This window comes from Aethalodelphis obliquidens, unplaced genomic scaffold (assembly GCF_003676395.1).
Source record: "Aethalodelphis obliquidens isolate GAN/ISIS:26980383/991018 unplaced genomic scaffold, ASM367639v1 scaffold13, whole genome shotgun sequence".
NCBI lineage: Eukaryota > Metazoa > Chordata > Mammalia > Artiodactyla > Delphinidae > Aethalodelphis > Aethalodelphis obliquidens.
The window spans coordinates 332,127-357,817 of record NW_020837957.1 but is presented as its reverse complement, the minus strand read 5'-3'; the positions used below and the strand labels follow the sequence as shown (position 1 = coordinate 357,817).

The 25,691-nt window shown below is 34.7% G+C and overlaps 1 protein-coding gene and 1 pseudogene across 9 annotated transcripts in view; one reads left to right on the top strand and one right to left on the bottom strand.

Moving 5' to 3' along the window:
* The window catches only part of DOCK7 (dedicator of cytokinesis 7), a 211,059-nt gene that overhangs the window by 42,458 nt on the left and 142,910 nt on the right, over window positions 1-25,691 (top strand). For 8 of the 9 annotated variants that reach the window (XR_003434290.1, XR_003434289.1, XM_027113944.1 and 5 more), the window contains exons 10-14: window positions 5,133-5,213; window positions 7,323-7,488; window positions 11,827-11,969; window positions 16,053-16,146; window positions 16,829-16,991. Coding sequence is in view for 7 of the 9 variants with exons in the window: in XM_027113944.1 (XP_026969745.1) it covers window positions 5,133-5,213; window positions 7,323-7,488; window positions 11,827-11,969; window positions 16,053-16,146; window positions 16,829-16,991 (647 nt within the window). In the remaining 2 variants the exon portion in view is untranslated. Of the gene's footprint in view, window positions 1-5,132; window positions 5,214-7,309; window positions 7,489-11,826; window positions 11,970-16,052; window positions 16,147-16,828; window positions 16,992-25,691 lie in introns of those variants that run through there. The other variant, XM_027113946.1, reaches the window with a different exon arrangement.
* Window positions 873-2,092, bottom strand: LOC113624296 (40S ribosomal protein S26-like; annotated as a pseudogene).

The following is a 25,691-nucleotide window of genomic DNA, read 5'->3' as shown; positions in this document are numbered from 1 at the left end:
TTATCCTTTGCTAAATCAAAGTTTATAGCTTACATGTTGTCTAATTTATCAACCTTTTTCTTTATGGCTATGGTATTTTGTGTTTTATGTATGAAATTTTTGCCTCCCTCAAATTCAAAAATATATTCTCTTAAGTGATCCCTGGTAAGAGTAATTGTTTCACCTTACACATATAGTTTGGAGTGAAGTTGAGATGAAGATTAATCCCCCCCACATATGGATAACCAAATGACCCAGCACTATTTATTGAAAAGACTGCTTTTTTCTCCTACTGCTTTTACAAAGTATCCCATGTCATAAATCAAGTGTTCATATGTATGAGATTTTTTTCCTAGAATCTTTTTTGGTTCAACTGGCCTGTTTGTCTTTAATTGGCACTAGTACCACACTGTTTTAATTATAGTAGTTTAGAGACTTCCCTGGTGGCGCAGTGGTTAAGAATCCGCCTGCCAATGCAGGAGACACAGGTTCGATCCCTGGTCCGGGAAGCTCCCACACGCCGCAGATCAACTGAGCCGGTGTACCACAACTACCGAGTCTGCACTCTAGTGCCCACGTGCCACAACTACTGAGCCCACGTGCCACAACAACTGAAGGTTGCACACCCCAGAGCCCACATGCCACAACTACTGAGCCTGTGTGCTGCAACTACTGAAGCCCATGCACCTAGAGCCCGTGCTCTGCAACAAGAGAAGCCACCACAGTGAGAATCCTGTGTACCGCAACAAAGAGTAGCCCCTGCTCACCGCAATTAGAGAAAGCCTGCGCGCAGCAATGAAGACCCAAGTCAGCCAAAAAAAAAAATTATTGTAGTTTATAAAAAACAGTATATTTTTTTCTAGCTTTATTCTTCAAGATTGCCTTGGATGTTCCTTTTTCTTTTTCTTTTTTTTTAATAAAGTATGATTTCCATTTTATTGTCTTTTCAGAGAATAGTATTTCTTCAGTCTTTAAGGACTTAGCTCCTTACGTGGGCTTTGGTGGAAGTCGTGGGGCAGCACCTGCAGGTCTAAATCAGGGTGGAGGTGTTCGGTCCTTCTGGGCTTCCCGAGAACTATTCCTGACTACCTTGCTGTGAATGGCACAACTCATGCAGTAATGTAGTTTCACATACAGCTTGGAAAGCACATAGGCATCGAAAACACTTGCTTCAGAAATGTCCCTGACGGCTTAGGCCTCTACTATGTTCTGAATGATGAGCTTCTTAATGGCCTTGTCCTTGCGCAAGCATCGGGCACAGTTGGTGCAGCAAACAGGCTACACGTGGCCGTGGCCCTTTTTGGCATGACCGTTGTTCCTTCTTTTCTTGGTCATCTTGGAAGTGAGGAGGTGAGAGAGGCTGGATGTTTTTGACCCTTTACATTTTTGTATAAAGTTTTGCTTGTCAGTCCCTCCGTGCTGCCCCAATGCAGGCATACTCTCTCTCAAGAAAGAACTTGTTGAGATGTTAACTGAGATTGCATTAAATATACTGATCAGTTTGGAAAAGCTGACGTCTTTAAACTGTTGAGTTCTCAGGTCAATGAGCACAGTATGTTTTTAGGTCTTTTCTCCTATATCTTCTTGGTAATTTGATATTTTTGACCCTGTTCTAAATGTTATCATTTAAAATTTTTCATTTTAAATTATATACAGAATTTCGTTCATCACTGGTGTATAGAAATTCGGTTATCTTTTCTTTATAAATTTTTATTTATAGTTAGTAACATGCACAAGGTGTACACTTTCTTTAATTTTTACATACTTAATTCAGTTATGTAACCAACATCCAGATCAAGGTATAGAACATTACTCAACAGCCTTCTTTGGCCCCTTCCTACTATGCTGACTTATCACCATGGATTAGTTTAACCTCTTTTTCTTCATAGAAAAGGAATCATATATATTCCTGTGTCTCACATTCTAAAGAATTATATGATTCATCATTTTTGCATGTAGCAATGGTTGGTTGTTTTTCACCCTGCATAGTATCTTGTTATATGCATATCACAGTTTGGCCATTCTAATAGTCGATGGACATTGGGGTTATTTCTAGCTTTTGGCTATATTGTAAGTAATGCTGCTGTAAACATTTTTTTTTTTTTTTGTGGTATGCGGGCCTCTCACTGTTCTGGCCTTTCCCGTTGCGGAGCACAGGCTCCAGACGTGCAGGCTCAGCGGCCATGGCTCATGGGCCCAGCCGCTCCGCGGCATGTGGGATCTTCCTGGACCGGGGCACGAACTCGTGACCCCTGCATCGGCAGGCAGACTCTCAACCACTGCGCCACCAGGGAAGCCCTGTAAACATTCTTATATATGATTTTTGCATTTCTATTGAGTATATAGGTAGATGTTGAATTACTGGATCATAGTGTATTTATAGCTTCAGTTTTAGTAGAAAGAACCAGTTTTCTGACGTGGTTAGTCCAAGTTTCAGTCTCATCGGCAGTGCTTGAGAATTTTATTTGCTCCATTCCTTCTTAACACTTGATATCATCAGGTTTTATTGTATTTTACATTTCAATTTCATTAATTTTATTTTATTATGTATTTTATTTCTGGTGCATTTGCAGGGGTATGTCAGTTTGGCTTTAATTTATAATTCCCTGATGTCTAAGAATTATTGGCCATTTGGATATTCTGTTTTGTGTAGTGCTTATTCAAATAGTAAGCTCATTTTTAGCTTGTTTGTATACATAAAAAACACAAATTTTAAGTGTATAGGATACATAAGTTTTAAGTGAGAAAAATACAGTTGTGTAATCTTCATTTCATTGGATTGTTTTTATTTTATCAATTACTGTATTAATAATTTATTAATTTGTAAGAGCGCTTTATGTATCCTCCATTCACTAATTTGAAGTATCAACTTTATTATGTGCTAAATTCTTGCATACACTTCATTTGGTTTCTGGACTTTTATCCTATTTTATTTATATTTCTTTTCCTAAAACATTAAAAATTTTATAGGGGTAAAGTGAGACATTTTGGAGAAAAATGATAAGTAGAATTGTATTGGCCACTTAATATTTTGTGAGTTGTCTTTTTTAATTGTAATTTTGTACTTTGATGTTATATTAAATGGAGATGACTTTTAAGACTGATTGCTTTTATTAATAGTTTTAATTGAGGTAAAATACACATAACATAAAATTTACCATCTTAATTGTTTTTATGTGTACAGTTCAGAATTAAGTATATTCAGATTATCATGCGAGCAATCTTTAGAAAATTTTATCTTGCCAACAAAACCTTAACCTCTATACACATTAAGTAGCAGCTCTTCATTTCCCCTTCTCCCCAGCCCCTGCCAACCAGCATTTTGCTTTTTGTTTCTATGAATTTGTCTATTCTAGATACCTCATTTGAATGGAATAATACAGTATTTGTCTTTTTGTGACAGGCTTATTTCCCTTGGCGTAATGTCTTCAAGGTTCATCCAGGTCGTAGCATGTTTCAGAATTTTCTTCCTTTTAAGGCTGAATAATATTCCATGTGTATGTGTATACTCATGTTTTGTTTACTCATTTTTTGATGGACACTTGAATTGCCTCTACCTTTTGGCTATTGTGAATAATGCTGCTATGAACATGGGTGTGTGAATATCTGTTTGAGTACCTGCTTTCAATTCTATTGAATATATACCCGGAAATAGGTTTTCTGAATCACATGATAATTCTATTTTTAACTTTTTGAGGAACCTCTGTAGTGTCTTCTACAGCAGATTACGATTTTACGCCATAAAAAGCACACAGGGGTTCCAGTTTTCCATATCCTTGCCAATGCTTGTTATTTGTTTGTTTATTTAATTGTGGCCATCCTGATGGGTGTAAGGTGATATCTCATTGTGGTTTTGATTTGCATTTCCCTAATGATTAGTGATGTTGAGTGTCTTTTTATATGCTTCTTAGACGTTTGTATGGCTTCTTTGGAGAAATGTCTATTCAAGTTCTTTGCCCCTTTAAAAATCAGATTATTTGTTGTTTTGTTGTTGAGTTGTAGGATTTCTTTATCTGTTTTGGATATGAACTCCTTATCAGTTATATGATTTGCAAATATTTTCTCTCATTCTGTGGGTTGCCTTTCACCCTGTTGATTGTGTTCTGTCATATACAAAAGTTTTAAATTTTGATGTAATCCAATTTAACTATTTTTACTTTTGTTCCTTTGCTTTTTTGTGTGTCAAATCCAAGAATACATTACCAAATCCAATCACAGGAAGCTTTTCCTTTAGTTTTTCTTCTAAGAGTTTAATAGTTTTGGGTTTATGTTTAGGTGTTTGATCCATTTTGAGTTAATTTTTGTATATAATATAATGTAAGGGCTCAACTTTATTCTTTTGCATTTGGATATTCAGGTTTCTTTTAATATCATTTGTTGAAAAAACTGTTCTTTCCCCATTGAATAGTCTTGGCACCCTTGTAGAAAATCTAACTATTTATAGTTTTCAGATTACAGATCTTTCACCTTTTTGGTTAATTCCTCAGTATTTTATTCTTTTTGATATTATTGTAAATGGAATTTTTTTCTTAATTTCCTTTTTGAATTGCTCATTGCTCGGGTATAGAAATGCAACTGATTTTTTGTGCGTTGATTTTGTATCCTGCAACTCTGCTGAATTTATTAGTTCTAACAAGTTTGTGTGTGTGTGTGTGTGTGTGGAATATTAGAGTTTTCTATATAAGAGATCATGTTGTCTGTGAATAGAGATAATTTAACTTCTTCCTTTTCAATTTGGATGTTTTTGATTCTTTGTGTTGTCAAATTGCTCTGGCTCAGACTTCCAGTACTTTGTTGAATAGAATTGGCAAAAGTGAACATCCTTATCCTGTTCCTCATTCTAGAGGAAAAGCTTTTGGTTTTTCAGCATTGAATATGATGTTAAATGTGGACTTTTCATATATGGTCTTTATTATATTGAGGTAGCTTTCTTCTTTTCTAAGTTCATTGAGTTTTTCTATCATGAAAGGGTGTTGAATTGTCCAGTTCTTTTTCCTGCATCAGTTAAGATGGTCATGTGTTTTTTTTCTGTTATTTTGTTAATGTGGTGTATTATGTTGATTGATTTTTGTATTTTGAACCATCCTTACATTCCAGGCTGATTGCTTTTATTTTTAAGCTTAATTAATCTTTACTCTTTTTGTCTTTGACAGCTAGAAAAAGTGCTACAGCAAGGAGACATTGGAGAGTGTGCAGAACCATATATGATTTTCAAAGAAGCAGATGCCACCAAGGTAGAATGTCATGCCTCTTATTTCTGCCACTTTCATAGTCATTAGCAGTCACTTTCCATTCTCCTCAGATCCCCAAACCCAACCCTAAACAACCTCTAATCTCCGAAATTATAATTTGGGAGAATACTATACAGAGCATATTAAAGAATTTTACTACTAGTTCATTTTTTTCTCTTGGCCTACCCATTTTCTTTATTTCCTTCAGTACCTAGCTTGAGTCATGTGCTGTGCTATTCTTTAAAATCTCCCTCACCCCAAGCTAATGGATTCCTAAAGAATCAAATTAGTTCAGTTTAATTCCTAAATAATAAAAAATTTCCTGTGTTTGCAAAATAGTGATTTTGATGGAACTTTTTCTAGCAAAGCAGAAGTATTCTGGGCCTCTGTCTAGCTGCAGATAATTAGGAAATATGGTAAAAATAGAAAATACAATCTCCATTTTGCCATCAGATAACTAATTTCTAGAATTTGGATAAACTTATAAAGCAAAAATAATAGGTGAACAATCGGTACCAAATTCCAGATACCCTGAGTTAGTTATAAGAATAACAGGTGAGGACTTCCCTGGTGGCGCAGTGGTTAAGAATCCGCCTGCCAATGCAGGGGACACGGGTTCGAGCCCTGGTCTGGGAAGATCCTACATGCTGTGGAGCAGCTAAGCCCATGTGCCACGACTACTGAGCCTGTCCTCTAGAGCCCACGAGCCTCAACTACTGAGCCTGCGTGCTGTGACTACTGAAGCCCGCGCACCTAGAGCCCGTGCTCTGCAACAAGAGAAGCCACTGCACCGCAACGAAGAGTAGTCCCCGCTCGCCGCAACTAGAGAAAGCCCGCGCGCAGCAAAAAAGACCCACTGCAGCAAAAAAAAAAAAAAAAAAAAAAAAGCATAGCAGGTGATTTTTGGATCTTTGAACACATGATTTAATATGTCAAACAGCCAGGAGAGGTGTGCTTGAGGAGTATTGGACAAATCACCACAATGTAGAAAATGTTTTGCTTTTTATTTTTCTGAGATTTGGAACAAGAATTGAGCGTTTTCTGCTAATATGGGTACATCTGAGCACATGATATTCTCTGATTCCTGGATATCTGGTTGAAATTAGGGTTAAACTATTCTGGCTTTCCCCAGGTCGTCATTTTACAAATTAAATTGCTCTGTTATATGAAGTTCATAGGTGTATAATTGCAGCTTATTTCACTCTTCTCTTACATATTCACATGCTTGATAAGGGTCCTTAATTCTCTTTAAGTACTCTTAAAGCAAGAACCTATTTTGAAGGTATAATAGATATAGCAGTAAACAGCCCTACCACTTAGCTATTTCTTCATCTTTTCTCAGTCCTGAGTCCTAAGGTAGGACACTGCCATTTGAGTATACCTTACCAATATCCTATATGGAAATAGTATGTGAGAGATTTTAGTGTAGGTTTTCACCCTTGGACCATTGGTTGGCTATTGCAGGCCACCTTAGTGTTTGTTTCAAGGATAGCCTAAAAGTTGAGCCAGCCTCAGGATGTCTTCCAGATAAGCAGGTGCTATTTGGATCATTGGTCTTTTTCCAGGGTTTAGTCCTCTTGTCATACTTTTTTTTGTTTGCTTCTTTTATTACAGCTCTGGGCTTATTTATTGTTGGTTTATTTGTGACCCCCAGTCCCACCTCATAGTTGTCATAAGTTAGTGATTATGTCAGAATGGCCCAACTGCTTCCATCTTTTTTAGAAAAATAAAATTTAATAAGTCATAACCTAGAATATTTTGTGGTTGGCAGTTCGTGTCTAGAACCTGTTGTCTAGGTTATGTTTCCTTTCATAAAATAGTACTTTCAGTACATAAACATGTTTGACTCTTGCTGTCCTTTCTTTTCTCCCAACATAAGATCATCACAAACAGAAATTTTAAAGACTTTCACATACATTTGTAGAACTGGTTGAGGTTGCTTAGTAAAGATAATATACTGTTAATTGATCTCTGAAAGGTACAGATTGTTTTTCCATCTTTGCTGAGAATTGAGAATTCTTAACCTTTATATTTTCCTTTATATATTATGAAATAGCCTTTAATTCATTTCTTTGAACGTAATCATATAATGTATAAAGTTTTGTTTTGCAGAATAAGGAAAAATTGGAGAAGCTGAAAAGTCAAGCTGATCAGTTTTGCCAAAGACTTGGGAAGTATCGCATGCCTTTTGCTTGGACTGCAATCCATTTAATGAATATTGTTAGCAGTGCTGGGAGTTTGGAAAGAGATTCTACAGAGGTAGAAATAAGCACTGGAGGTGAGAATGTTTTATATAAAATATTTCTACATGTATAATTCTTTTCTTTTTCTTATATAGTCTTGTTTTATTTGTAAGCTTTGCAATGTAGTGAGACATTAAAAGGGTTTTCTTTTTTTCCTTTAACGGGTTTATTGAGATGTAATTCACATACGTACAGTTTGCCCATTTAAGATGTATAATTCAATGTTTTTTGTTATATTCGTAAGGTTCAGCGAATGTCACCACAATCTAATTTTAGAACTTTCATACTCCTTAGTGGTCACGCTTCTCCTCAAGTCCCCAAACCTAACCAAACTGTAATTTATTTAGTCTGTATGGATTTGTCTATGCCGGACATTTCATATTAATAGAATTATACAATGTGTAATCTTTTGTGAGTAGCTTCTTTCACTTAGCATAATGTTTGAAAGGTTCACACATGTTGTTACATCTGGGTATATAGTCCATTTTGAGTTAATTTTTGTACATGGTAAGAGGTAAGTGTCCAACTTCATTCTTTTTATGTAGATATCTAGTTGTCCCAACACCATTTGTTGAAAAGGCTATTCTTTCCCTATTGAATGGTCTTGGCACTCTTGTTGAAAATCAATTGACCGTCGATATATGGTTTTATTTCTGGACTCAGTTCTGTTCCATTGATATATATGCTTATGCTAGTACTATACTATCTTTATTATTTTAGCTTTGCAGTAAGTTTTGAAATTGGGAATAGTGGGTCCTCCAATTTTTTTCAAGATTATTTTGACTATTTTGAGCTCTTGCATTTTCATGAGAAGTTTAGGGTCAGGTGATAATTTCTGCACAAAGGCAGCTGGAATTTTGATAGGAATTACATTGATTTGGTAGATCAATTTGTGGAGTGTTGCCCTCATAACAATATTAAGTCTTCCAATCCATGGAATGTTTTTCCATTTATTTAGATCTTAAAAATTTATTTAAACAATCTTTTGTAGTTTTCAGTGTACAAGTCTTGCCCCTCTCTTGTTAAATGTGCATCCCAGTATTTTATTGGTTTTTGATGCTATTTTAAATGGATTGTTTTCTTAATTTCATTTTCCTAATGTTCATTTTTAGTGATAGAAATACAATTGGCTTCTGAATATTGATCTTGTACTTTGAAACCTTTTTGAATGTGTTTATTAATTCTAATTTTTTTTTTCTTTTCTGGATTCTTTAGGATTTTCCATGTATAAGATCATGTCATCTGCAAATGAAAATAGGTTTACTTTTTTTTTCCCCCCATCTGGATGTCTTTATTTATTTTTCTTTTCTAATTATCTTGACTAGAACCTCCTGTACAGTATTAAAAAAAATGGCAAGAGTGGATATCCTCATCTTGTTCCTGACCTTAGGGGGAAGGCATTCAGTCTTTCACTATCAAGTATGATGTTTGCTATAGGTTTTTCATAGATGTAATGTAGTAGTTTGAGGAAATTCCCTTCTATTCCTAACTTTTTGAGTGGTTTTGTCATGGAAGGATATTGGATTTTGTAAAATGCATTCTTTGAGTTTATTGAGATGATTTGTATGGTTTTTTGCCCTTTAGTCTTTTAGTATGCTGTATTGCATTAACTGATTGGTTTTGGATGTTAAACTAATCTTACACTTCTGGGAGAAGTCTCACTTGGTCATGGTATATAATTTTTTTTTATGTGTTGTTAGTTTGTTTCCTAGTATTTTGTTTAGTATTTTTGCTTCTATATTCCTAAGGGACGTTGGTCTGTAGTTTTTCTTCCTTGTAATATCTCTGTCTGGTATTGGTATCAGGGTAATACTGGCCTCATTGAAAATGAGTTGTGATTTTTTCCTTCTGGTTTTTGGAAGAATTTGTAAACAATTGGTATTAATTTTTCATTGAAAGTTTGGAAGAATTCACTAGTGAAGCCACCTTGGCTTGGTCTTTTCTTTGTGGTAAGTATTTTCATTACTAATTATATCTCTTGTTATACATCTATTCATATTTTCTCTCTCATCTTGAGTCAGTTTCAGTACTGTGTATCTTTCTAGAAATGTGTTCATTTCATCTAAATTTTCTAATTGTTATCTAACTGTTGACTTACAGTTATTCATAGTATTGTAGTATAATCCTTTTTCTCTCTAAGGTCTGCTGTAGTGATGATGTTAGTAATTTGAGTCCTGTCTATGTATTTGTTTTTTAATAAATTTATTTATTTTTGGCTGCATGGGGTCTTCGTTACTGTGCAAGGGCTTTCTGTAGTTGTGGCAAGCAGGGGCTACTCTTTGTTGCAGTGTACGGGCTTCTCATTGTGGTGACTTCTTTTGTTGTGGAGCACAGGCTCTAGGCACGCAGGCTTCAGTAGTTGTGGCATGCAGGCTCAGTAGTTGTGGCGCATGTGCTTAGTTGCTCCGCGGCATATGGGATCTTCCTGGACGAGGGCTTGAACCCGTATCCCCTGTATTGGCAGGTGGATTCTTAACCACTGCACCACCAGGGAAGTCCCCTGTCTATGTATTTTTTTCTTCATTAGTTTAACTAAAGTTTTAAAAATTTTATCTTTTTGAAGAATCAGTTTTTGGTTTCATTGATTATTTTTCTATTGTTTTCCTAGTTTCTATTTCATTTATTTCCACTTAGCTGTTGTCTTTTTTGGTATTCTTTCTTTTTTTTTAACATCTTTACTGGAGTATTGCTTTACAGTGGTGTGTTAGTTTCTGCTGTATAACAAAATGAATCAGCTGTATATCCCCATATCTCCTCCCTCTTGCATCTCCCTCCCACCCTCCCTATCCCACCCCTCTAGGTGGACACAAAGCACCGAGCTAATCTCCCTGTGCTATGCAGCTGCTTCCCACTAGCTATCTGTTTTACATTTGGTAGTGTATATATGTCCATGCCACTCTCTCACTTCGTCCCAGCTTACCCTTCCCCCTCCTTGTGTCCTCAAGTCCATTCTCTAAGTCTGTGTCTTTATTCCTGTCCTGCCCCTAGGTTCTTCAGAACCATTTTTTTTGGTTTTGTTTTGTTTTAGATTCCATATATATGTGTTAGCATACAGTATTTATTTTTCTCTTTCTGACTTACTTCACTCTGTATGACAGTCTCTAGGTCCATCCACCTCACTACAAATAACTCAATTTCATTTCTTTTTATGGCTGCGTAATATTCCATTATATATATGTGCCACATCTTCTTTATCCATTCATCTGTCGATGGACACTTGGGTTGCTTCTATGTCCTGGCAATTGTAAATAGAGCTGCAGTGAACATTTTGGTACATGACTCTTTTTGAATTATGGTTTTCTCGGGGTATATGCCCAGTAGTGGGATTGCTGGGTCATATGGTAATTCTATTTTCAGTTTTTCAAGGAACCTCCATACTGTTCTCCATAGTGACTGTATCAATTTACATTCCCTTGGCATCCTTTCTAATGCTTGCTTTGGGTTTAGTTTTCTCTTCTTTTTCTGGTTTCTTAAGATATAAGCTTAAGTTACTGATTTGAGATCTTTCTTTTTTTTGTAATATAAACATTGACAGCTATAAATTTCCCTCTGAGAACTTCTTTAGTGATATATCATATGTTTGGGGATTTTGCATTTTCCTATATCTTAAATGTTTTAAAATTTCCCTTGTTACCTCTTTGATCCATTGGTTATTCAGAAGTGTGCTGTTTAACTTCCACATGCTTATGAATTTCTCAAATTTTCTTCTGTTACTGATTTATAGCTTAATTCAATTGTTCTTGGAAAACATATTTTATGCGATTTGAATCCCTTTGAATTTATTGTATTTTGTTCTATAGCTTATTATATAGTTTGTCTTGGAGAATTTCCTGTGTGTGCTTGAGAAGAATGTGTATTCTACTTTTGCTTAGTGGTGTATTCTATAGATGCCTGTTAGGTCTAGCTTGTTTATAGTTTTGTTTGTTTTCTACAACATAGTTGCTCTATTGGTTTTGAATTATAGGGTTATCTTGCAAGGACTGTGAATGCAAGTTATCTTAAATTCTTTTTCAAACTCAAGTGCTAAGACTGAGGGGCCATTATATGGTGACCAAAATTTGATTGTGTGCCTATTTCCTAGTAAATACATAGTTCCTCTATAGCTGTTCTTCATAGCTCATATTGGGTTATATGCATAATCTTTGTGTGGTAGAGACTTATTTTACACTGGAGAAGTTTTTAAAGAGAACCCAAAGATTTAGGTTTAATGCTTCCTTACGGATCTCCCCAGAAGTGAAATTCTTCAACTGTAATCAGTATTGCTGAGGGGATAATTTTCAACTTTAGTGGATATTTTCCTGTGTTTGGAAGACTGCTTTAAAACACATTTTAAATATTATGGAAATGAATATCTTACTTTTTTTCCTTGGTAGAACGAAAGGGGTCTTGGTCAGAGAGGAGGAATTCTAGTCTGGTTGGCAGAAGATCACTTGAAAGGACAACAAGTGGAGATGATTCTTGTAACTTGACCAGCTTTCGACCTGCTACTCTCACAGTGACAAATTTTTTTAAGCAGGTATTGTTCTGTCATGGAGGAATTCTAGGGGGCTATTCGTGCTTAAATTTCTTGTGATTTCCGAAAAATCATAATTTTCCATGCATTACATGTATATGTAGTAATTGATTGGGATTTTAACAAGTTAAAAAAATTAAGAATAAAAATAAAAAATATAAGAAAAAATAATATTATAGCTGTTTTTTCATCATTATATTTGTTTAAATGTTGGCATTGATTAGTAATGCTTCCAAATCAATCATCCACATCTGTATCCTATTTCTTAATTTTAATATTTTAACTTTTCTTAAGCATTGATATTTTAAGGATTTTCTTAGAGCAGGTGTGTGGTTACATCTGTCTTCCCCACTCAAGTTGTTTTTGACCTAACATACCACATTCATGGTATATAGAATAGAAATTTCAGGCACTAGTAGTGCATTTTTGTGCTAAAATTATTTTTATAGGTGAGTTTATAGGTCCAAAAAGTTCCTGATCAAAGATACTTTGTTCTTTGCAAGTATATTTCCTGTACTTGAGTCAAATCAGTAGTTTTCAAGTGCTGGTCATGATCCAATAATAGTGATGGAAATTTAGTAGATAACACCCAGCTTAAAAAAACCAAACAAACCAGTAGAATAGAAAAATAATAGTGCATTGCACTTAGTGAAGTTAAATATTGCTTCAGTATGCTTTTTTCCCTCCAATTTTTGTGTGCGTGCATACCTGTCTATATGTGCATACATGGTGTATGTGCTACTGGATTTTGATGTAAAATGAATTTTATGCTCTGAATCCGGATCAGAAAATTTTGAAAGTCTGTCTAAAGTAACCAGAGGACCAGAACATTTTAAGGATGGAAGAAAATTTGTATTAGTATGATAAACTGGAGAAGGGTACTATGCATGTATTTTGGATCAGATTAAAGGAAAATGCTAAGTATTGCCTCAGAATTCCTCCTTCTGTGGTGTTATTCTAAATAAGAGGAGAAAATCCTGGCCTAGTGACACCTTATAACTTGAGAGAGCAAGGTGTTTAGGGCAGGATATGTTATGATTTGACAGCTAGCTGTCTAGTGTAATGCTACAGTTATATATCAGTAGCATTTACAGACAGCTGCTCTGAGAGACTCAAATGGAAAATAAAGCAGGTGAGAAGGGTCTGAAGTGGTAAGGGTCTTTTTGTTATGGATAATACTGCAAGAAAGAATCTAGAAGAGGCCACAGTGTTACTTGGATGAGGTGATAGGCCACATTTAGCTATGGAAACAGGGCAGTAGATTTACTTGTTACAGTGACACAACCTTGTAGCTGTAACATTTCTCTCTCTCTCTTCATCTTCAGCTGGTATATCACTTCTGCCACTATTTCCACAGCTTTTTTTTTCTTCAGCATGTTTTATTATTGAACTAGTATTATAAACTTAAATCAATAAGTCATCCATCCACCCACCCGTTCATTCAACAAATTTCTTTTTTTTTTTTTTTTTTTTTTCGGTAAGCGGGCCTCTCATTTCTGTGGCCTCTCCCGTCATGGAGCACAGGCTCCGGACGCGTAGGCTCAGTGGCCATGGCTCATGGGCCCAGCCGCTCCGTGGCATGTGGGATCTTCCCAGACCGGGGCACGAACCCATGTCCCCTGCATCGACAGGCGGACTCCCAACCACTGCGCCACCAGGGAAGCCCTCAACAAATATTTTTTGAGCATTCATCATGTACTAAACACTGTTGGAGACTGGTAACTGGAAACTGGAACAAAGTGATTTTGAAAACTTAAAAAAGGATGATTGCTGGAAATATGGAGCAATGGAAAGCATTTACACTTGACTTTTGTACAGTTCCATAATTTTTAAACTATTAACATATATGATTTTTATAAGTATTTTTAAATAGCTAGGATATTATGCATCAGGCAAGTGCATATTAAGTAAAAAGCAGAGATTAAAATTTTAATAAAGTAGAATTCAAGGTACAATTTCTCCTAAATGAGATACAGAAGGCAGGTTATTTATTTACTTATTTGTTTGTTTGTTTGTTTGGCTGTGCCGGGTCTTAGTTGTGGCATGCGGGATCTTCCTTGCAGCATGCGGAATCTTTTGTTGTGATGCACAGGCTCTTTGTTGCGGTGCGAACTTCTCTCTAGTTGTGGCGCACGAGCTCTAGAACGTGTAGGCTCAGTAGTTGTGGCATACGGACCTAGTTGCCCCATGGCATGTGGGATCCTAGTTCCCTACCCCTGCATTGGAAGGCGGATTCTTAACCACTGGACCACCAGGGAAGTCCCCAAGTTTTTTTTTTTTTTAACGAGAGATTACTGTCCACGATTGGGATATAGTAATCAGGAGTGTTTATGTACAGATTTGAAATGTGTCAGGCCAAAATTCTTGGAAATACATAGAGATTTAAAAACAAAAATTAAATCCATACATTAGTTTTAAGGACATTTGTTCTATTTGTTGACATGTATAGAAGTTATCTGTTGCTTCAGGAGTACATAGCAGTACATGCAGTGTGGAGGGGTGAGTGTCAGCTAGGCTTATTCACATGTTTGGCTATTGACTAGGGTCAACTGATCTAGACTGACTTCTGCTGGGAAAACTGAAATGATTCAGACCATTTCCATGTGTCTCAGCTTCCACTCTTATACTCTAGCAGGCCAGCTTGGTCATGTTGTTATAGCAGTGACAGAAGTTCCAGAGAGGGGGCAAGCTTACTTATGCAAATGCTTTTCAAGTCTCTGTATCATGTTTGCTTACTGATTAGAACAAGTCTCGTGGCCAAGCCCAGGGGAAAGAATTGTGTCCCACCCAACAAAAGGCATGGAAACAGACAGGGAGTAAAGAATGGAGGCCATTGATATAATCAGTTTAACAAGTGAAGTAGACAGAAATAATTGAATCTTGAGATAATCTGAATGTATTCTAAATAAGGACCATTTGAAGATCTGTATTCATTTCTGTACTCAAAAGGAGAGAATATGCTCTTTTAGTAACTGATGGAACATTTACAATAATTAATTGTATATTTAGGTCCCTGACAAAATCTTCTTGAAGTCAGATTCTCTAACTATAACTCAGTAAAACTAAAAACCATTTATAAAAGTATTGACAGAAATCGCCAACTACTTAGAAAATAAAAATCACTTTTTAAAATAATGGCATAAAAGAAGAGCAGTTCTGTATCCTGTTTAGAATACAATTGTGAACACATGAGATCTGGCTCAAGGTGAGCTCACAGTGATAAAGGAGGCTTAAATATGTTTATTACCAAATAGGATAAAAAGACAGTATATGAATTATGCATTAAAAATAATAAGATGTCAAATGCAGGAGGTTTGGATTAATAAAATGTAAAGACTTTTGAATAAAAGAATAAAATCAATCTCTACCTATTTTAACTGTAAGAAAAAATATTACTTTAAATTGAGAATTCTTTGTTAATTGGACATGGTTCGGTTTTTTTGTCTCTTTTCCCCATTGATTGAGGTCTTTTTAGAGTTTTATTTCTGGTCTTATTATCAGGATAGTTGTCTTGTTTTTTTTAAGAGTAGTTTTTTGTTGTTACTTCTTTCTTTTCTTTTTCAAATGTAGCCAATGCTCTGTATTTTGCATTTAAGAAATTTGGTGATATAAAGTTGAAAAGACAAATGAAAATTCAAGTGTAACAAATTTATGAGTGTCATATATATATATATATACACACACACACACACACACACACACACACACACACACACACACATACACATATGTCTGTTTTCTGTCTATATTCTTGTTTTCTTCTCTTTATCTCCCTCTAACTTGCATCATTTTTTCTATATTTTAGAGTGCCCTGTAACCCCTTATAAACACAGATAATGGGCTGTAAATAAATCTATAAAATTTAAAAATAGATAGCAATATTATAGCTCTTAATACAATTTGAAAGCAAGAAGGAAGAAAATAGGTTAGCATATTTATTTTTAATCATAATTATATTAATTTAATTTTACTTTTCATTCAGGAAATGAAGGAAGAAGGGCAGGATTATTAACAGGCAATATAAACTTATTTTCAATGTACTATATTGTTAAAATCTCATACTTTTTCCTCTATTTTTAAAATCAGGAAGGAGATCGCTTAAGTGATGAAGATCTGTACAAATTCCTTGCTGATATGAGAAGGCCATCTTCTGTTTTACGGCGACTAAGACCTATTACAGGTATTTTAAGATTTTGTGTAAACGTGATGACAACTATTATCATCATTAATAATTGTATTTTTTATAATTATCTATTCATTTTTTCAGTTATCTAGCCCATATGTGTTTCTGTGCTCAATACCTGTCAGCCTTCTTCATTTCATTATTCTGCTCTCATGTAGTCTAACAGTTTGGTTGCAGGATTCAGTACCTTTGATAATTTGAGTACGGAAATGAGAATGATGAATAATATTGTGGCTTAAAATTATTTTCTAGAGGGGAAAAAAATACATGTAATGGTAGATGTTCAGAAGTAGATTCGTATTATGATCAGAGCAAACCATTCCAGAGTAAAACTATTTTGAAATCTACCAAATTTAAAGTAAATCATTTAATCTTCAAAATGTTGGCTTGTTTCTATACTAGATCCCTCTGGTTTTTTTCTTCTTTTTCGCCCTCTTCTTCCTTTCCATTCATTCATTCAGTAAGCATTTATTATTTTATGTCTTTATGTCTGTATTAGTAATTTGTAAGTTTGAGACTTGATAAGACGAAATAATTTAGAGGTCTGAGATGATAGCAATTTTGGTTTCTTCCCAGACTTCTTGCAAAAATAGGATCTAAATTCTTCCAAAAATACTTTTAGTGTGAAGTTGTTATTTATTATGTTTACATTGTTTTTATGATGTATTTTTATATGCAGCTCAGCTGAAGATAGACATTTCTCCTGCACCTGAAAATCCCCATTATTGCCTAACACCAGAGCTGCTTCAAGTGAAGCTTTACCCTGACAGTAGAGTTAGACCTACCAGAGAAATTTTGGAGTTTCCTGCAAGGGATGTCTATGTTCCAAACACTACTTACAGGTAGCACATTTTAATTTTGGAGAATTCTGAAATAAGGTACTATATATTCTAATATTAATAGAGAGTGAAACTCTTCAAAAATCTTTTGTAGCTTTGTTATTCCATTTCTTCATGATTTTATTAATAGCTGTAATGTATTAAGCTATTGCTGTGCAAGAGGTATAATGTTAGTTACCTTACATACATTATCTTATTTAATGTTCATAGCTTGAGGTAGGTATTACCTTCATTTTAGAAGTGAGTAAACTGAGGGATAAAGAGGTTATACTTTACTGTGTTGGAGCTAGCATTTGAATTGTGGGTTGTTAGGTTAAAACATTTGAACTCCTAGTTACTGTATTGCCTCATGTGTTCTTATTAGCAGAATCTAGCATTACACATCAATCATATGTATGTGCCTGCACTATGTTCTAACAATAAACAATATTTGGTGATTCTACATTACTCAGAGAATACTTGACACAAGGTTATTGGATAGGCTTTTAGGCTGAACCTGCATAACTCCAGGGGTACCATTTAGATATACTCTTTATGAATGAAGCTCCCTTTATTTGTGAATGCTGAGACCATGACTTGACATGTCTATTGGGACACCCAACAGGGCCGCTCAGACATAAGTTTCTGCCTAGACTTCCCCATCTTAATGTATTTCACCACCGTTTACCCAGTTCCTGAGGCCAAAAGTTTTGGAATCAAAATGATTTCTCTCCTTTTGTTATTCCTCACATTTACTCCTCCACGAAGTTTTGTAGGCTCTGCTTCAGAATGAATCCCAAATCCAATACTTTGTACCTCCTCCACCTTTAAAATTCTAGTCAAGTTACCGTCCAGATCAGCACTGTCAAATAGAAATATGATGGGAGCCACATTTGTAATGTAAAATTTTATAGTTGCTACATTAAAAAAAAATAGAAACAAGTGAAATTAATCATGTTATTCAACCCAATATATCTAAAATAGTATTTTAACATGTAATAAATGTAAAAAATTCTTTTACTTTTCTTCCACTCCTACTAAAAATCTTCAAAGTCTGGTGCGTATTTTACACTTAAAGCACATCTCAGTTCAGATGAGCCACATTTCAAATGCTCAATAGTCAGATGGGACTAGAGGCTAGAATATTGGACAGCCACTGATCTCGAATTTTGTGTACCTTTTAAAATTTGATCTTATTTCTACCCCTGCCTCAGTCAATTCTCAGCATTGTAGTCAGAGAGATTTTTAGAAGATATAAATCAGATCATTTATTCCTCTGCCTAAAGCCCTCCAGTGGCTTCTATTATAAGCAGAACAAGAATGAATTTTTTTACTGTAGTCTATAAGACTGTATGATCTGGCTTCTGCCTTTCTCTAACGTCATATCTTACTAATCTCTGTCTTGCTCATTTTAGCCTCAGTGGCCTTTTTGTTCATCCTTGAACAAACAAAATTCTGCCTAAGATTTTTTGATTTTTTTTCTTCTCTTTGCCTATTATGTTTTTCCCCAGATAGTCACATGACTTGATTCCTTATTCAGACATGTATCTGCTTACAGGACATTCTCGTCACCCTAACTAAAAAGATCTTCTGCTTCCCTACTCTAGCTTTTTAACCTTCCTGGTATTTATCATTATCTGGCACTGTAATATGTAGTTATATGGTCATTTTTTCTCTTTCTCATTAGAATGTAATTACTGTAAAGGGCAGGGACTTGTCTGTTTTGTTTACCACTTTATCTCCAGCATATAGAATAGTGTACAAGCACACGGAGAGCACACAGTAAATACTTACTCAGTGAGTTAAGAAATAAGACATTGTACAGTAGTATGAATGGAATTTAGAGTCATGCAGATATGGGTGTGACTTCTGACTCCACTGTTTATTGTTTAAGTAACTTGTCTTAAGTTACCAATTTATTGGCACTCAGTTTTATTAATAAAATGTGAGATGATAATACCTGTCTTCTCTTGTGAGGGTACAGAGCGCAAAGCATTACACGTGATTGGCACATAGTGTGAGTAAAATTCCTGGAAGATAGGCTGAAGAAAATATATACTGCTTTTTCAAAAGAAACAGGTAATATAAGTATTCTCCTATAAATTATATATATAACTATTTAAAAGGACATGGAATAAAGAAGTGATCCAAGGTTTGTATTGAACAATTCAGAGGTTATCAACTCTCTCTCTTATCTAGTACAGGAATCTCATCTAGAACATTCCTAACTTGTGTTTATCTGTCTTTCCTCTGCTTGGATTATTTCAGAGACAGGGAAAATGGAATTGGGGACTATGAGGGGGTCTTTCCTTTCATTGTCCTACTTACCTTTGTTATTTATTTACATATTTATATTTTTTAAACAAATTATATGAATATACTTAAAGTTCACATAGTTCCATAAGGCTTAAAATTAAAAACAGAGGTCCTTCATCTTATTCCTACCAACTCTTCCCTATGCTGATGTCTAATCTTTATTGTCACTCACTAGTAACTCTTTTTGATCCTTCTTTTGGTATTTTACTCTTTGTTTCTAAATAGCATGTTCATGCTGCTATTTCTTGATTCTTTTTCAAGATTTAACTCTGATATCTCCTCCTTAAAAAAATACATATACTTGCATAAATCCAGAAAAAAAATATACTTGTCAGCTCTGTAAAGCTTCATATTATCAATTATTTCCTTTCTTGCATCTTCCTTGGTCCCTTTGCAACTAAATTATAAGTTAGTATAGCAGGGGAAGTTTTCTAGGCTCACTAGGCTTACTGTACAGTTGTCATCTTAGAGCCTATTCACCGTTGTCCTAGAAATTCTGTTTGCATTTCTTTTGCAATGGAGTTCTTATCTCCTATACGTTTTTTTCTTTCTTGGTTTACTCATTATACTGAGAGCCTTTAGTATCTTCCTGGATTAGGGTATAGGAAAGTACCTGCACATATTATATGCTTGATAGAAGTTAGTCATTATTATTATCATTGGCTTTATTACATTACATTTACCCAATCGTTACACAACTTGAGAGAGATTGGTTTGAAAGCTTAAGGATACTGGGCTTTTGGGGTATAATTGGCTAAGAGAATGATTTTAAAAAGGAAGGTTATCAAAGTCACTAGTGGCCTTTTTTGTATTATTACTTGGGCCTTCAATATCCAGTGAGACCTGAATACCAAATCGTATAGGTTGCTTATTCTACTTAGAACTGTGAAAAAATTTTAGTCTCAGGCAGCTAATATTTTTTAGGAATTTATAATTTAAAAAAAAACCTTTCACTTATCTAGAAAATCTAGCATAGGTAGAAATAATTTTAGAATGACAGAAGGAGATATACTTAGCAGATATCAGCTGACACACAGATATCATAAAATTTTACATAAATTTCCATAAATATTTGCTGACTGAATTGTTGTATTGGATCACAATAATACTCTTCTAGCTCAGTTTGAATTCTTTCTACCTTCTGAGGCATGTTTCAAGGTATGTTTCAAGGTAAGCAGTGATTTCTGGTAATACATGTTAGTAGGAATTATGCAATGTATATGTGTACATTTTCCCAGTGAATAATGTTTAAAAAAGAAAGTAAAGTTGACACAAGGACTCCTTTTAGTTTATATATAGCCATTATCTCTTTAACTCTGCACAGCAGCCTGCACAGAACCAATACAATTATCCCTGTTTTATAGATGACAAAGCTGACATTCCATAGGGTTCAAAATTATATCTGAATGAAACAGAAATTTAAGCAATTTTAGTGTGAGGGTTTTTTTGGGTTTTTTTGGCTGGATCTCATTGCCCTAACCAGGGATTGAACATGCACCCCCTGCAGTGGAAGCACGGAGTCTTAACCACTGGACCGCCAGGGAAGCCCTATAAGACTACTTTTAGTTTATATATAGCCATCATCTCATTAACTCTGCACAGCAGCTTGCACAGAGCCAATACAATTATCCCTGTTTTATAGATGACAGAGCTGACATACTGTAGGGTTCAAATTTGTATCTGAAAAAACCAGAAATTTAAGCATTTTTAGTGTGAGTTTTAAGAAAGTATTTGCACATTGTATTTATTTTTAGTAGTAAACGTGAGTGTACTTTAAAGGGTTTCAAGGGATAAAAAAGATTAAAAAAATTATCGTCTGAGTAGAGGGAGAATGAATGGATGTGATTGACGCAAACATTTGACAAGTGAGAAATCGTAGGGAGAACTGTATTCTGAAAGTGGCAGATCTCCTATTACTTAACACCTATTGCTTCCAATTTTTATAGTTATCAAATAATTTAGAAAAAGCTATCTAAAAGGATATGTATGTAAAAAATATATTTTTTAGTTTAAGTTTTTATGTTTTACATTAAAATATGCTTTTAAAGATATTATTGAGATTTCTCTCTTTTTTTTTAACGTTGTAATATTTTATTTCAAAAGAACCATTTACTTTTCCTCTACACATGATTTTTTTTTAACATCTTTATTGGAGTATAACTGCTTTACAATGGTGTGTTGGTTTCTGCTTTATAACAAAGTGAATCAGCTATACATATACATATATCCCCATATCTCTTCCCTCTTTCTCAAAGAGGTTTTTTTAAAAAAATCTTTACTAAGCTATACCTAAAGTTAGAGATTTTCACATTCAAGTAAAGTCAGTCTTTTTTTTCCCCACCACATGTGGTTGTTCACTTATTCTTTTAAAATGTTAACAACAGAAGGGACTTGGTCTGTTCAAATCCTCTATAGGGGTAAATGAGGATGCACAGATACATGGTAGTTTTTTTTTTTTTTTGTGGTACGCGGGCCTCTCACTGTTGTGGCCTCTCCCGTTGCGGAGCACAGGCTCTGGACGCGCAGGCTCAGCGGCCATGGCTCACGGGCCTAGCCGTTCCGCGGCATGTGGGATCTTCCCGGACCAGGGCACGAACCCGTGTCCCCTGCATCGGCAGGTGGACTCTCAACCACTGCGCCACCAGGGAAGCCCTACATGGTAGTTTTTAGCAATTAGGAACTGAATAATATATTTCTTATTGTGCAAAACAAGTGGAGATAATTTATATCAATTGCTTGCTTTATCAAGAAAATACTTATGTTATCACTCTATCATAGAAGAAATGCTAGTGCAGTTGTTACAATAAGATAATCAAATAAAAACTTTCTTACTCATGGAAAAAAAAATTTTTTTGTTGCGTATCTGAAATCACTTGAAAGTTAGGTAGTAGATTGTGTGTAATGCTATTCATGTTCCAAATTTGTACTTGATGACCACTGTTGCACTTGAGTTAAAAGATCGTGGTACATCTAATTGAGCAAATGCCCGTGTGTTTTATTGACATCCAGTTTTTAAGAGATATGTCGTAGAGCACGATATTCTTGGTGAGACTATTAAGAGTTAGTTTCTTTCCCCCAAATAGCCTTCGTTGTAATCACCTATTGAACTTTCATATCTTTGTTCTTCTTCCATTTCGTAGAAAGACCATGTCCAGCAAATATGCTGTTACCAAGAATATAAGAATGAATACAGTGGTTCAGACTTGGTGACACTGAGAAACAAAATGAAAGGATGTGGTTCATTTTGATCTGGACCTTAGTTAGTAATACACCCCCATTCATCTCTCAGTAATTCTTAGTAAACCTATATTATCTGTGACATTAACCTGATTATAGTTTTAAACTTTTTATAGTGGAAAATTACGAACATACACAAAAGTATATAGAATAGTACAATTAACCTCCACTGTCATTCTTATTTCATCTATTACCTGTTCCTTTTTTTTCTGTAATACTTTAAAATGAAGCCTAGTCATCATATCATTTCACCAGTCAGTCCTTCAGTTATGTATTTCTAACAGATAAGGACTTAAAAAAAATTAGCCACAATAACATTTGAAATGTTTTATTATTGCTTTATAATTTTACCCTGTATCAGTTTTCTCCTGGGTAGTTTAATAAGTTTATTGTATAGTGATTGAATTTTTTCCCTAAAATTCTGTTTCTAGGAATAGCTTGGTCAATCAGAGTAAATGTGTACAGTTGGCCCTTCATATTAGCAGGTTCCACATCTGCAGATTCAAACAACTGAAGATTGAAAATATTTGGAAAAATAAATTCTAGAAAGATCTAAAAAGTAAAACTTGAATTTGCTGTGCTCTGGCAACTATTCACATAGTGTTTACATTGTATTAAGTATTAAAAGTAATCTAGAGATGATTTAAAATATGCGGGAGGATGTGCATAGGTTATATGCAAACACTTAACCATTTTATATAAGGTACTTGAGCATCCACGGATTTTGGTATCCTCAGTGGTCCTGAAACCACTCCCCTTGGATACCAAGGGAAGTCTATACTACTTATATTATGACATGAGAGCCATGTAATTCATGTTTCTTAAACTAGGTTATCGTATGATGGTAGGTCTCCCTTCAGAGTTGAGGTTCTTAATACCATTTGGCAGTCTTGTGAATCCTTTGATTCTTGTTTGGGAATAATCTTTCTGAATGTATAAAATGAAATACATAGGATAACAAAGGAAATCAATTATATTAAATAACAATTATCAAGATTTTAAGTTGTGATATGTTTCTTTATTAATGAATTAAATAACAAGATCTAGCTGCAGGTCTAAAAACTACCATATTCTCTAGGTAGTAATAAGCGTGAACAGTGTTTTAAGATGTCTGCAATAGTTGTGATATAAAGTCATGTATGATTTCTATTAATGACAAAGTCTCATGTATTGCTAATACTGGTATAGTTAGTTTCCTGCATTCAAAATTTAAGGAAGTGTAAATTTCAGTGAAAATTAAGGAGTATTTTTTTTTCCATTCAAGTTTTCGGTTCTCTGCTTTAGAGAGTATTGGTCTTTGTTTTTATTTTTAGTTTTCATAGATGTCACAAACTGTTGCCATACTCCACTGTTTTGGTTTTGCCCTAGATATAGCACTCTGGCTTTTATACTATTTAATTGGTCCTAGTTTATTTTAACTACAAAAATTCTTGATTTGAGAGGTCTGTTCTCTAACATTTTAACATAGCCACCCAGGAGTTTTTAACTAGGGCCTTGAACATGGTGGAGTGTTATCTCAGACTCCAAGGGAGGGAGTAAAATTCCAGAAACAGCAGCAGAATGTGAGGAGAGCACTTTTGTTCCCCTGTCCTGAGAGTTAGAGTATTTTCTGTTAAGAAGCATTTGTACGGAGTATTTACTTAAAGAGATGTGAATAGTGATACCCAAGATCCAGTTTTTGCAAGTATATACATTTGTTTAGAACTTTGTAGTTCATACAGCCATTCAAATACAGTATCTTACTTGATAATTACAGGTCCATGAAGTAGATTTGACAAAGTTATTATTATTCCCATATATATGGGATATGGAAACTGAGGCTTAGTTGCTTATTTGAAGATAAACAGAGCCTTACATCTTTAAAGATACAGATTATTGCTTTGTCAGATAAATGTAATCATTTTGTTAGATGTATGATTGTTCTTGGGATTAAACATATGAATTTAGGAAAACAGTTTTTATGTTTGAGGTGGAATCTCTGATTTTATATTTCCTAAAATGTCATTGAAACCTCATTTTATAAAGGCTTATTAGGGGGATTGTTAATCCTATTTTCATGACCTTGAACTGCTCTTTTCACACCAATTGAGTAATTTTGCCCTATTTGATTTGCCATGAAAACACTTTGGACTTTGATAAAAGGGCCAGCATTTGATCACTTTGTAGTACATGCATAAGTGCAATGTTTGTGGTTGTTAGTTACGGGAGAAAAACAAAAGGACATTTGATTATTCTATAACAGAATGTGGAATATGTAACAATACATATTTGGAATAGGTTTTATAAGGAGGTAAATAGTAGATACTCAAATACTGATTAATGAATACATTTTTGATTAATGAATGAGTTAATTGATTTCCATGAGTTATTAGGAAGAAAAGATACAAGCGTGAAAACATGCTGATTCTAGGATGGCAGGATTTAAATAGATTATACTACAGTAGGTAACTCCTACATGAGAAATGTATATACTTTCAGTAAAATTCACACTAGTTCAGAGTAAACTCTTGGTATAGAAATTCTGTAGGAATTCACTAAAATCAAGTAGATTGACTATCTTTGGTGCTGTTGGGGTTTTTATTACTATTTTTCACTATTTTTAGTGTTATGATTTGCCAGATTTATTTTTCTGTCTTGTCTTTACTTGTAAAGTGCCAATTGAAGGGGTCCAGACAGTAATGCTGCAAGGTTTCAGAGGAAGGACCTCCATTTACTAGGATATTTGTGGAATAAGTGAGATCCTCTGTGCTACCCTGAAGTATAAATAGCATCTAGCCAAGCAGAAAGGTGTGGAGAGGTATTCTAGGAAAATGGAATGGCATTAGGAAAGTATACAGGGGATGTTTCAAAGTGAATAATTTTAATTAGATCTGAGGGTTTGTGTTGGGCAGGAAATGGTTAAAGAAGTATTTTGACGTCAGATTATAGAAATCCTTGAACACCTGGAAGAGATTTGGATTTTGCTTTGTAGGCTTATGCTCTTGTAATTGGGGTACACATTCTTGTGAGGGCACAGCTAAATGAGATATGCAAGTCATGGTAGAGGAGAGGTGGTACACAAAGTTAATTGCAAAGCCAAAGATGCCTCCTGGGTTCTAAGCTTTTATGAGTGGAAGCATGGTAGTGCCATTAATATATATAAAGAAATAAGGCATGGACATATATACACTA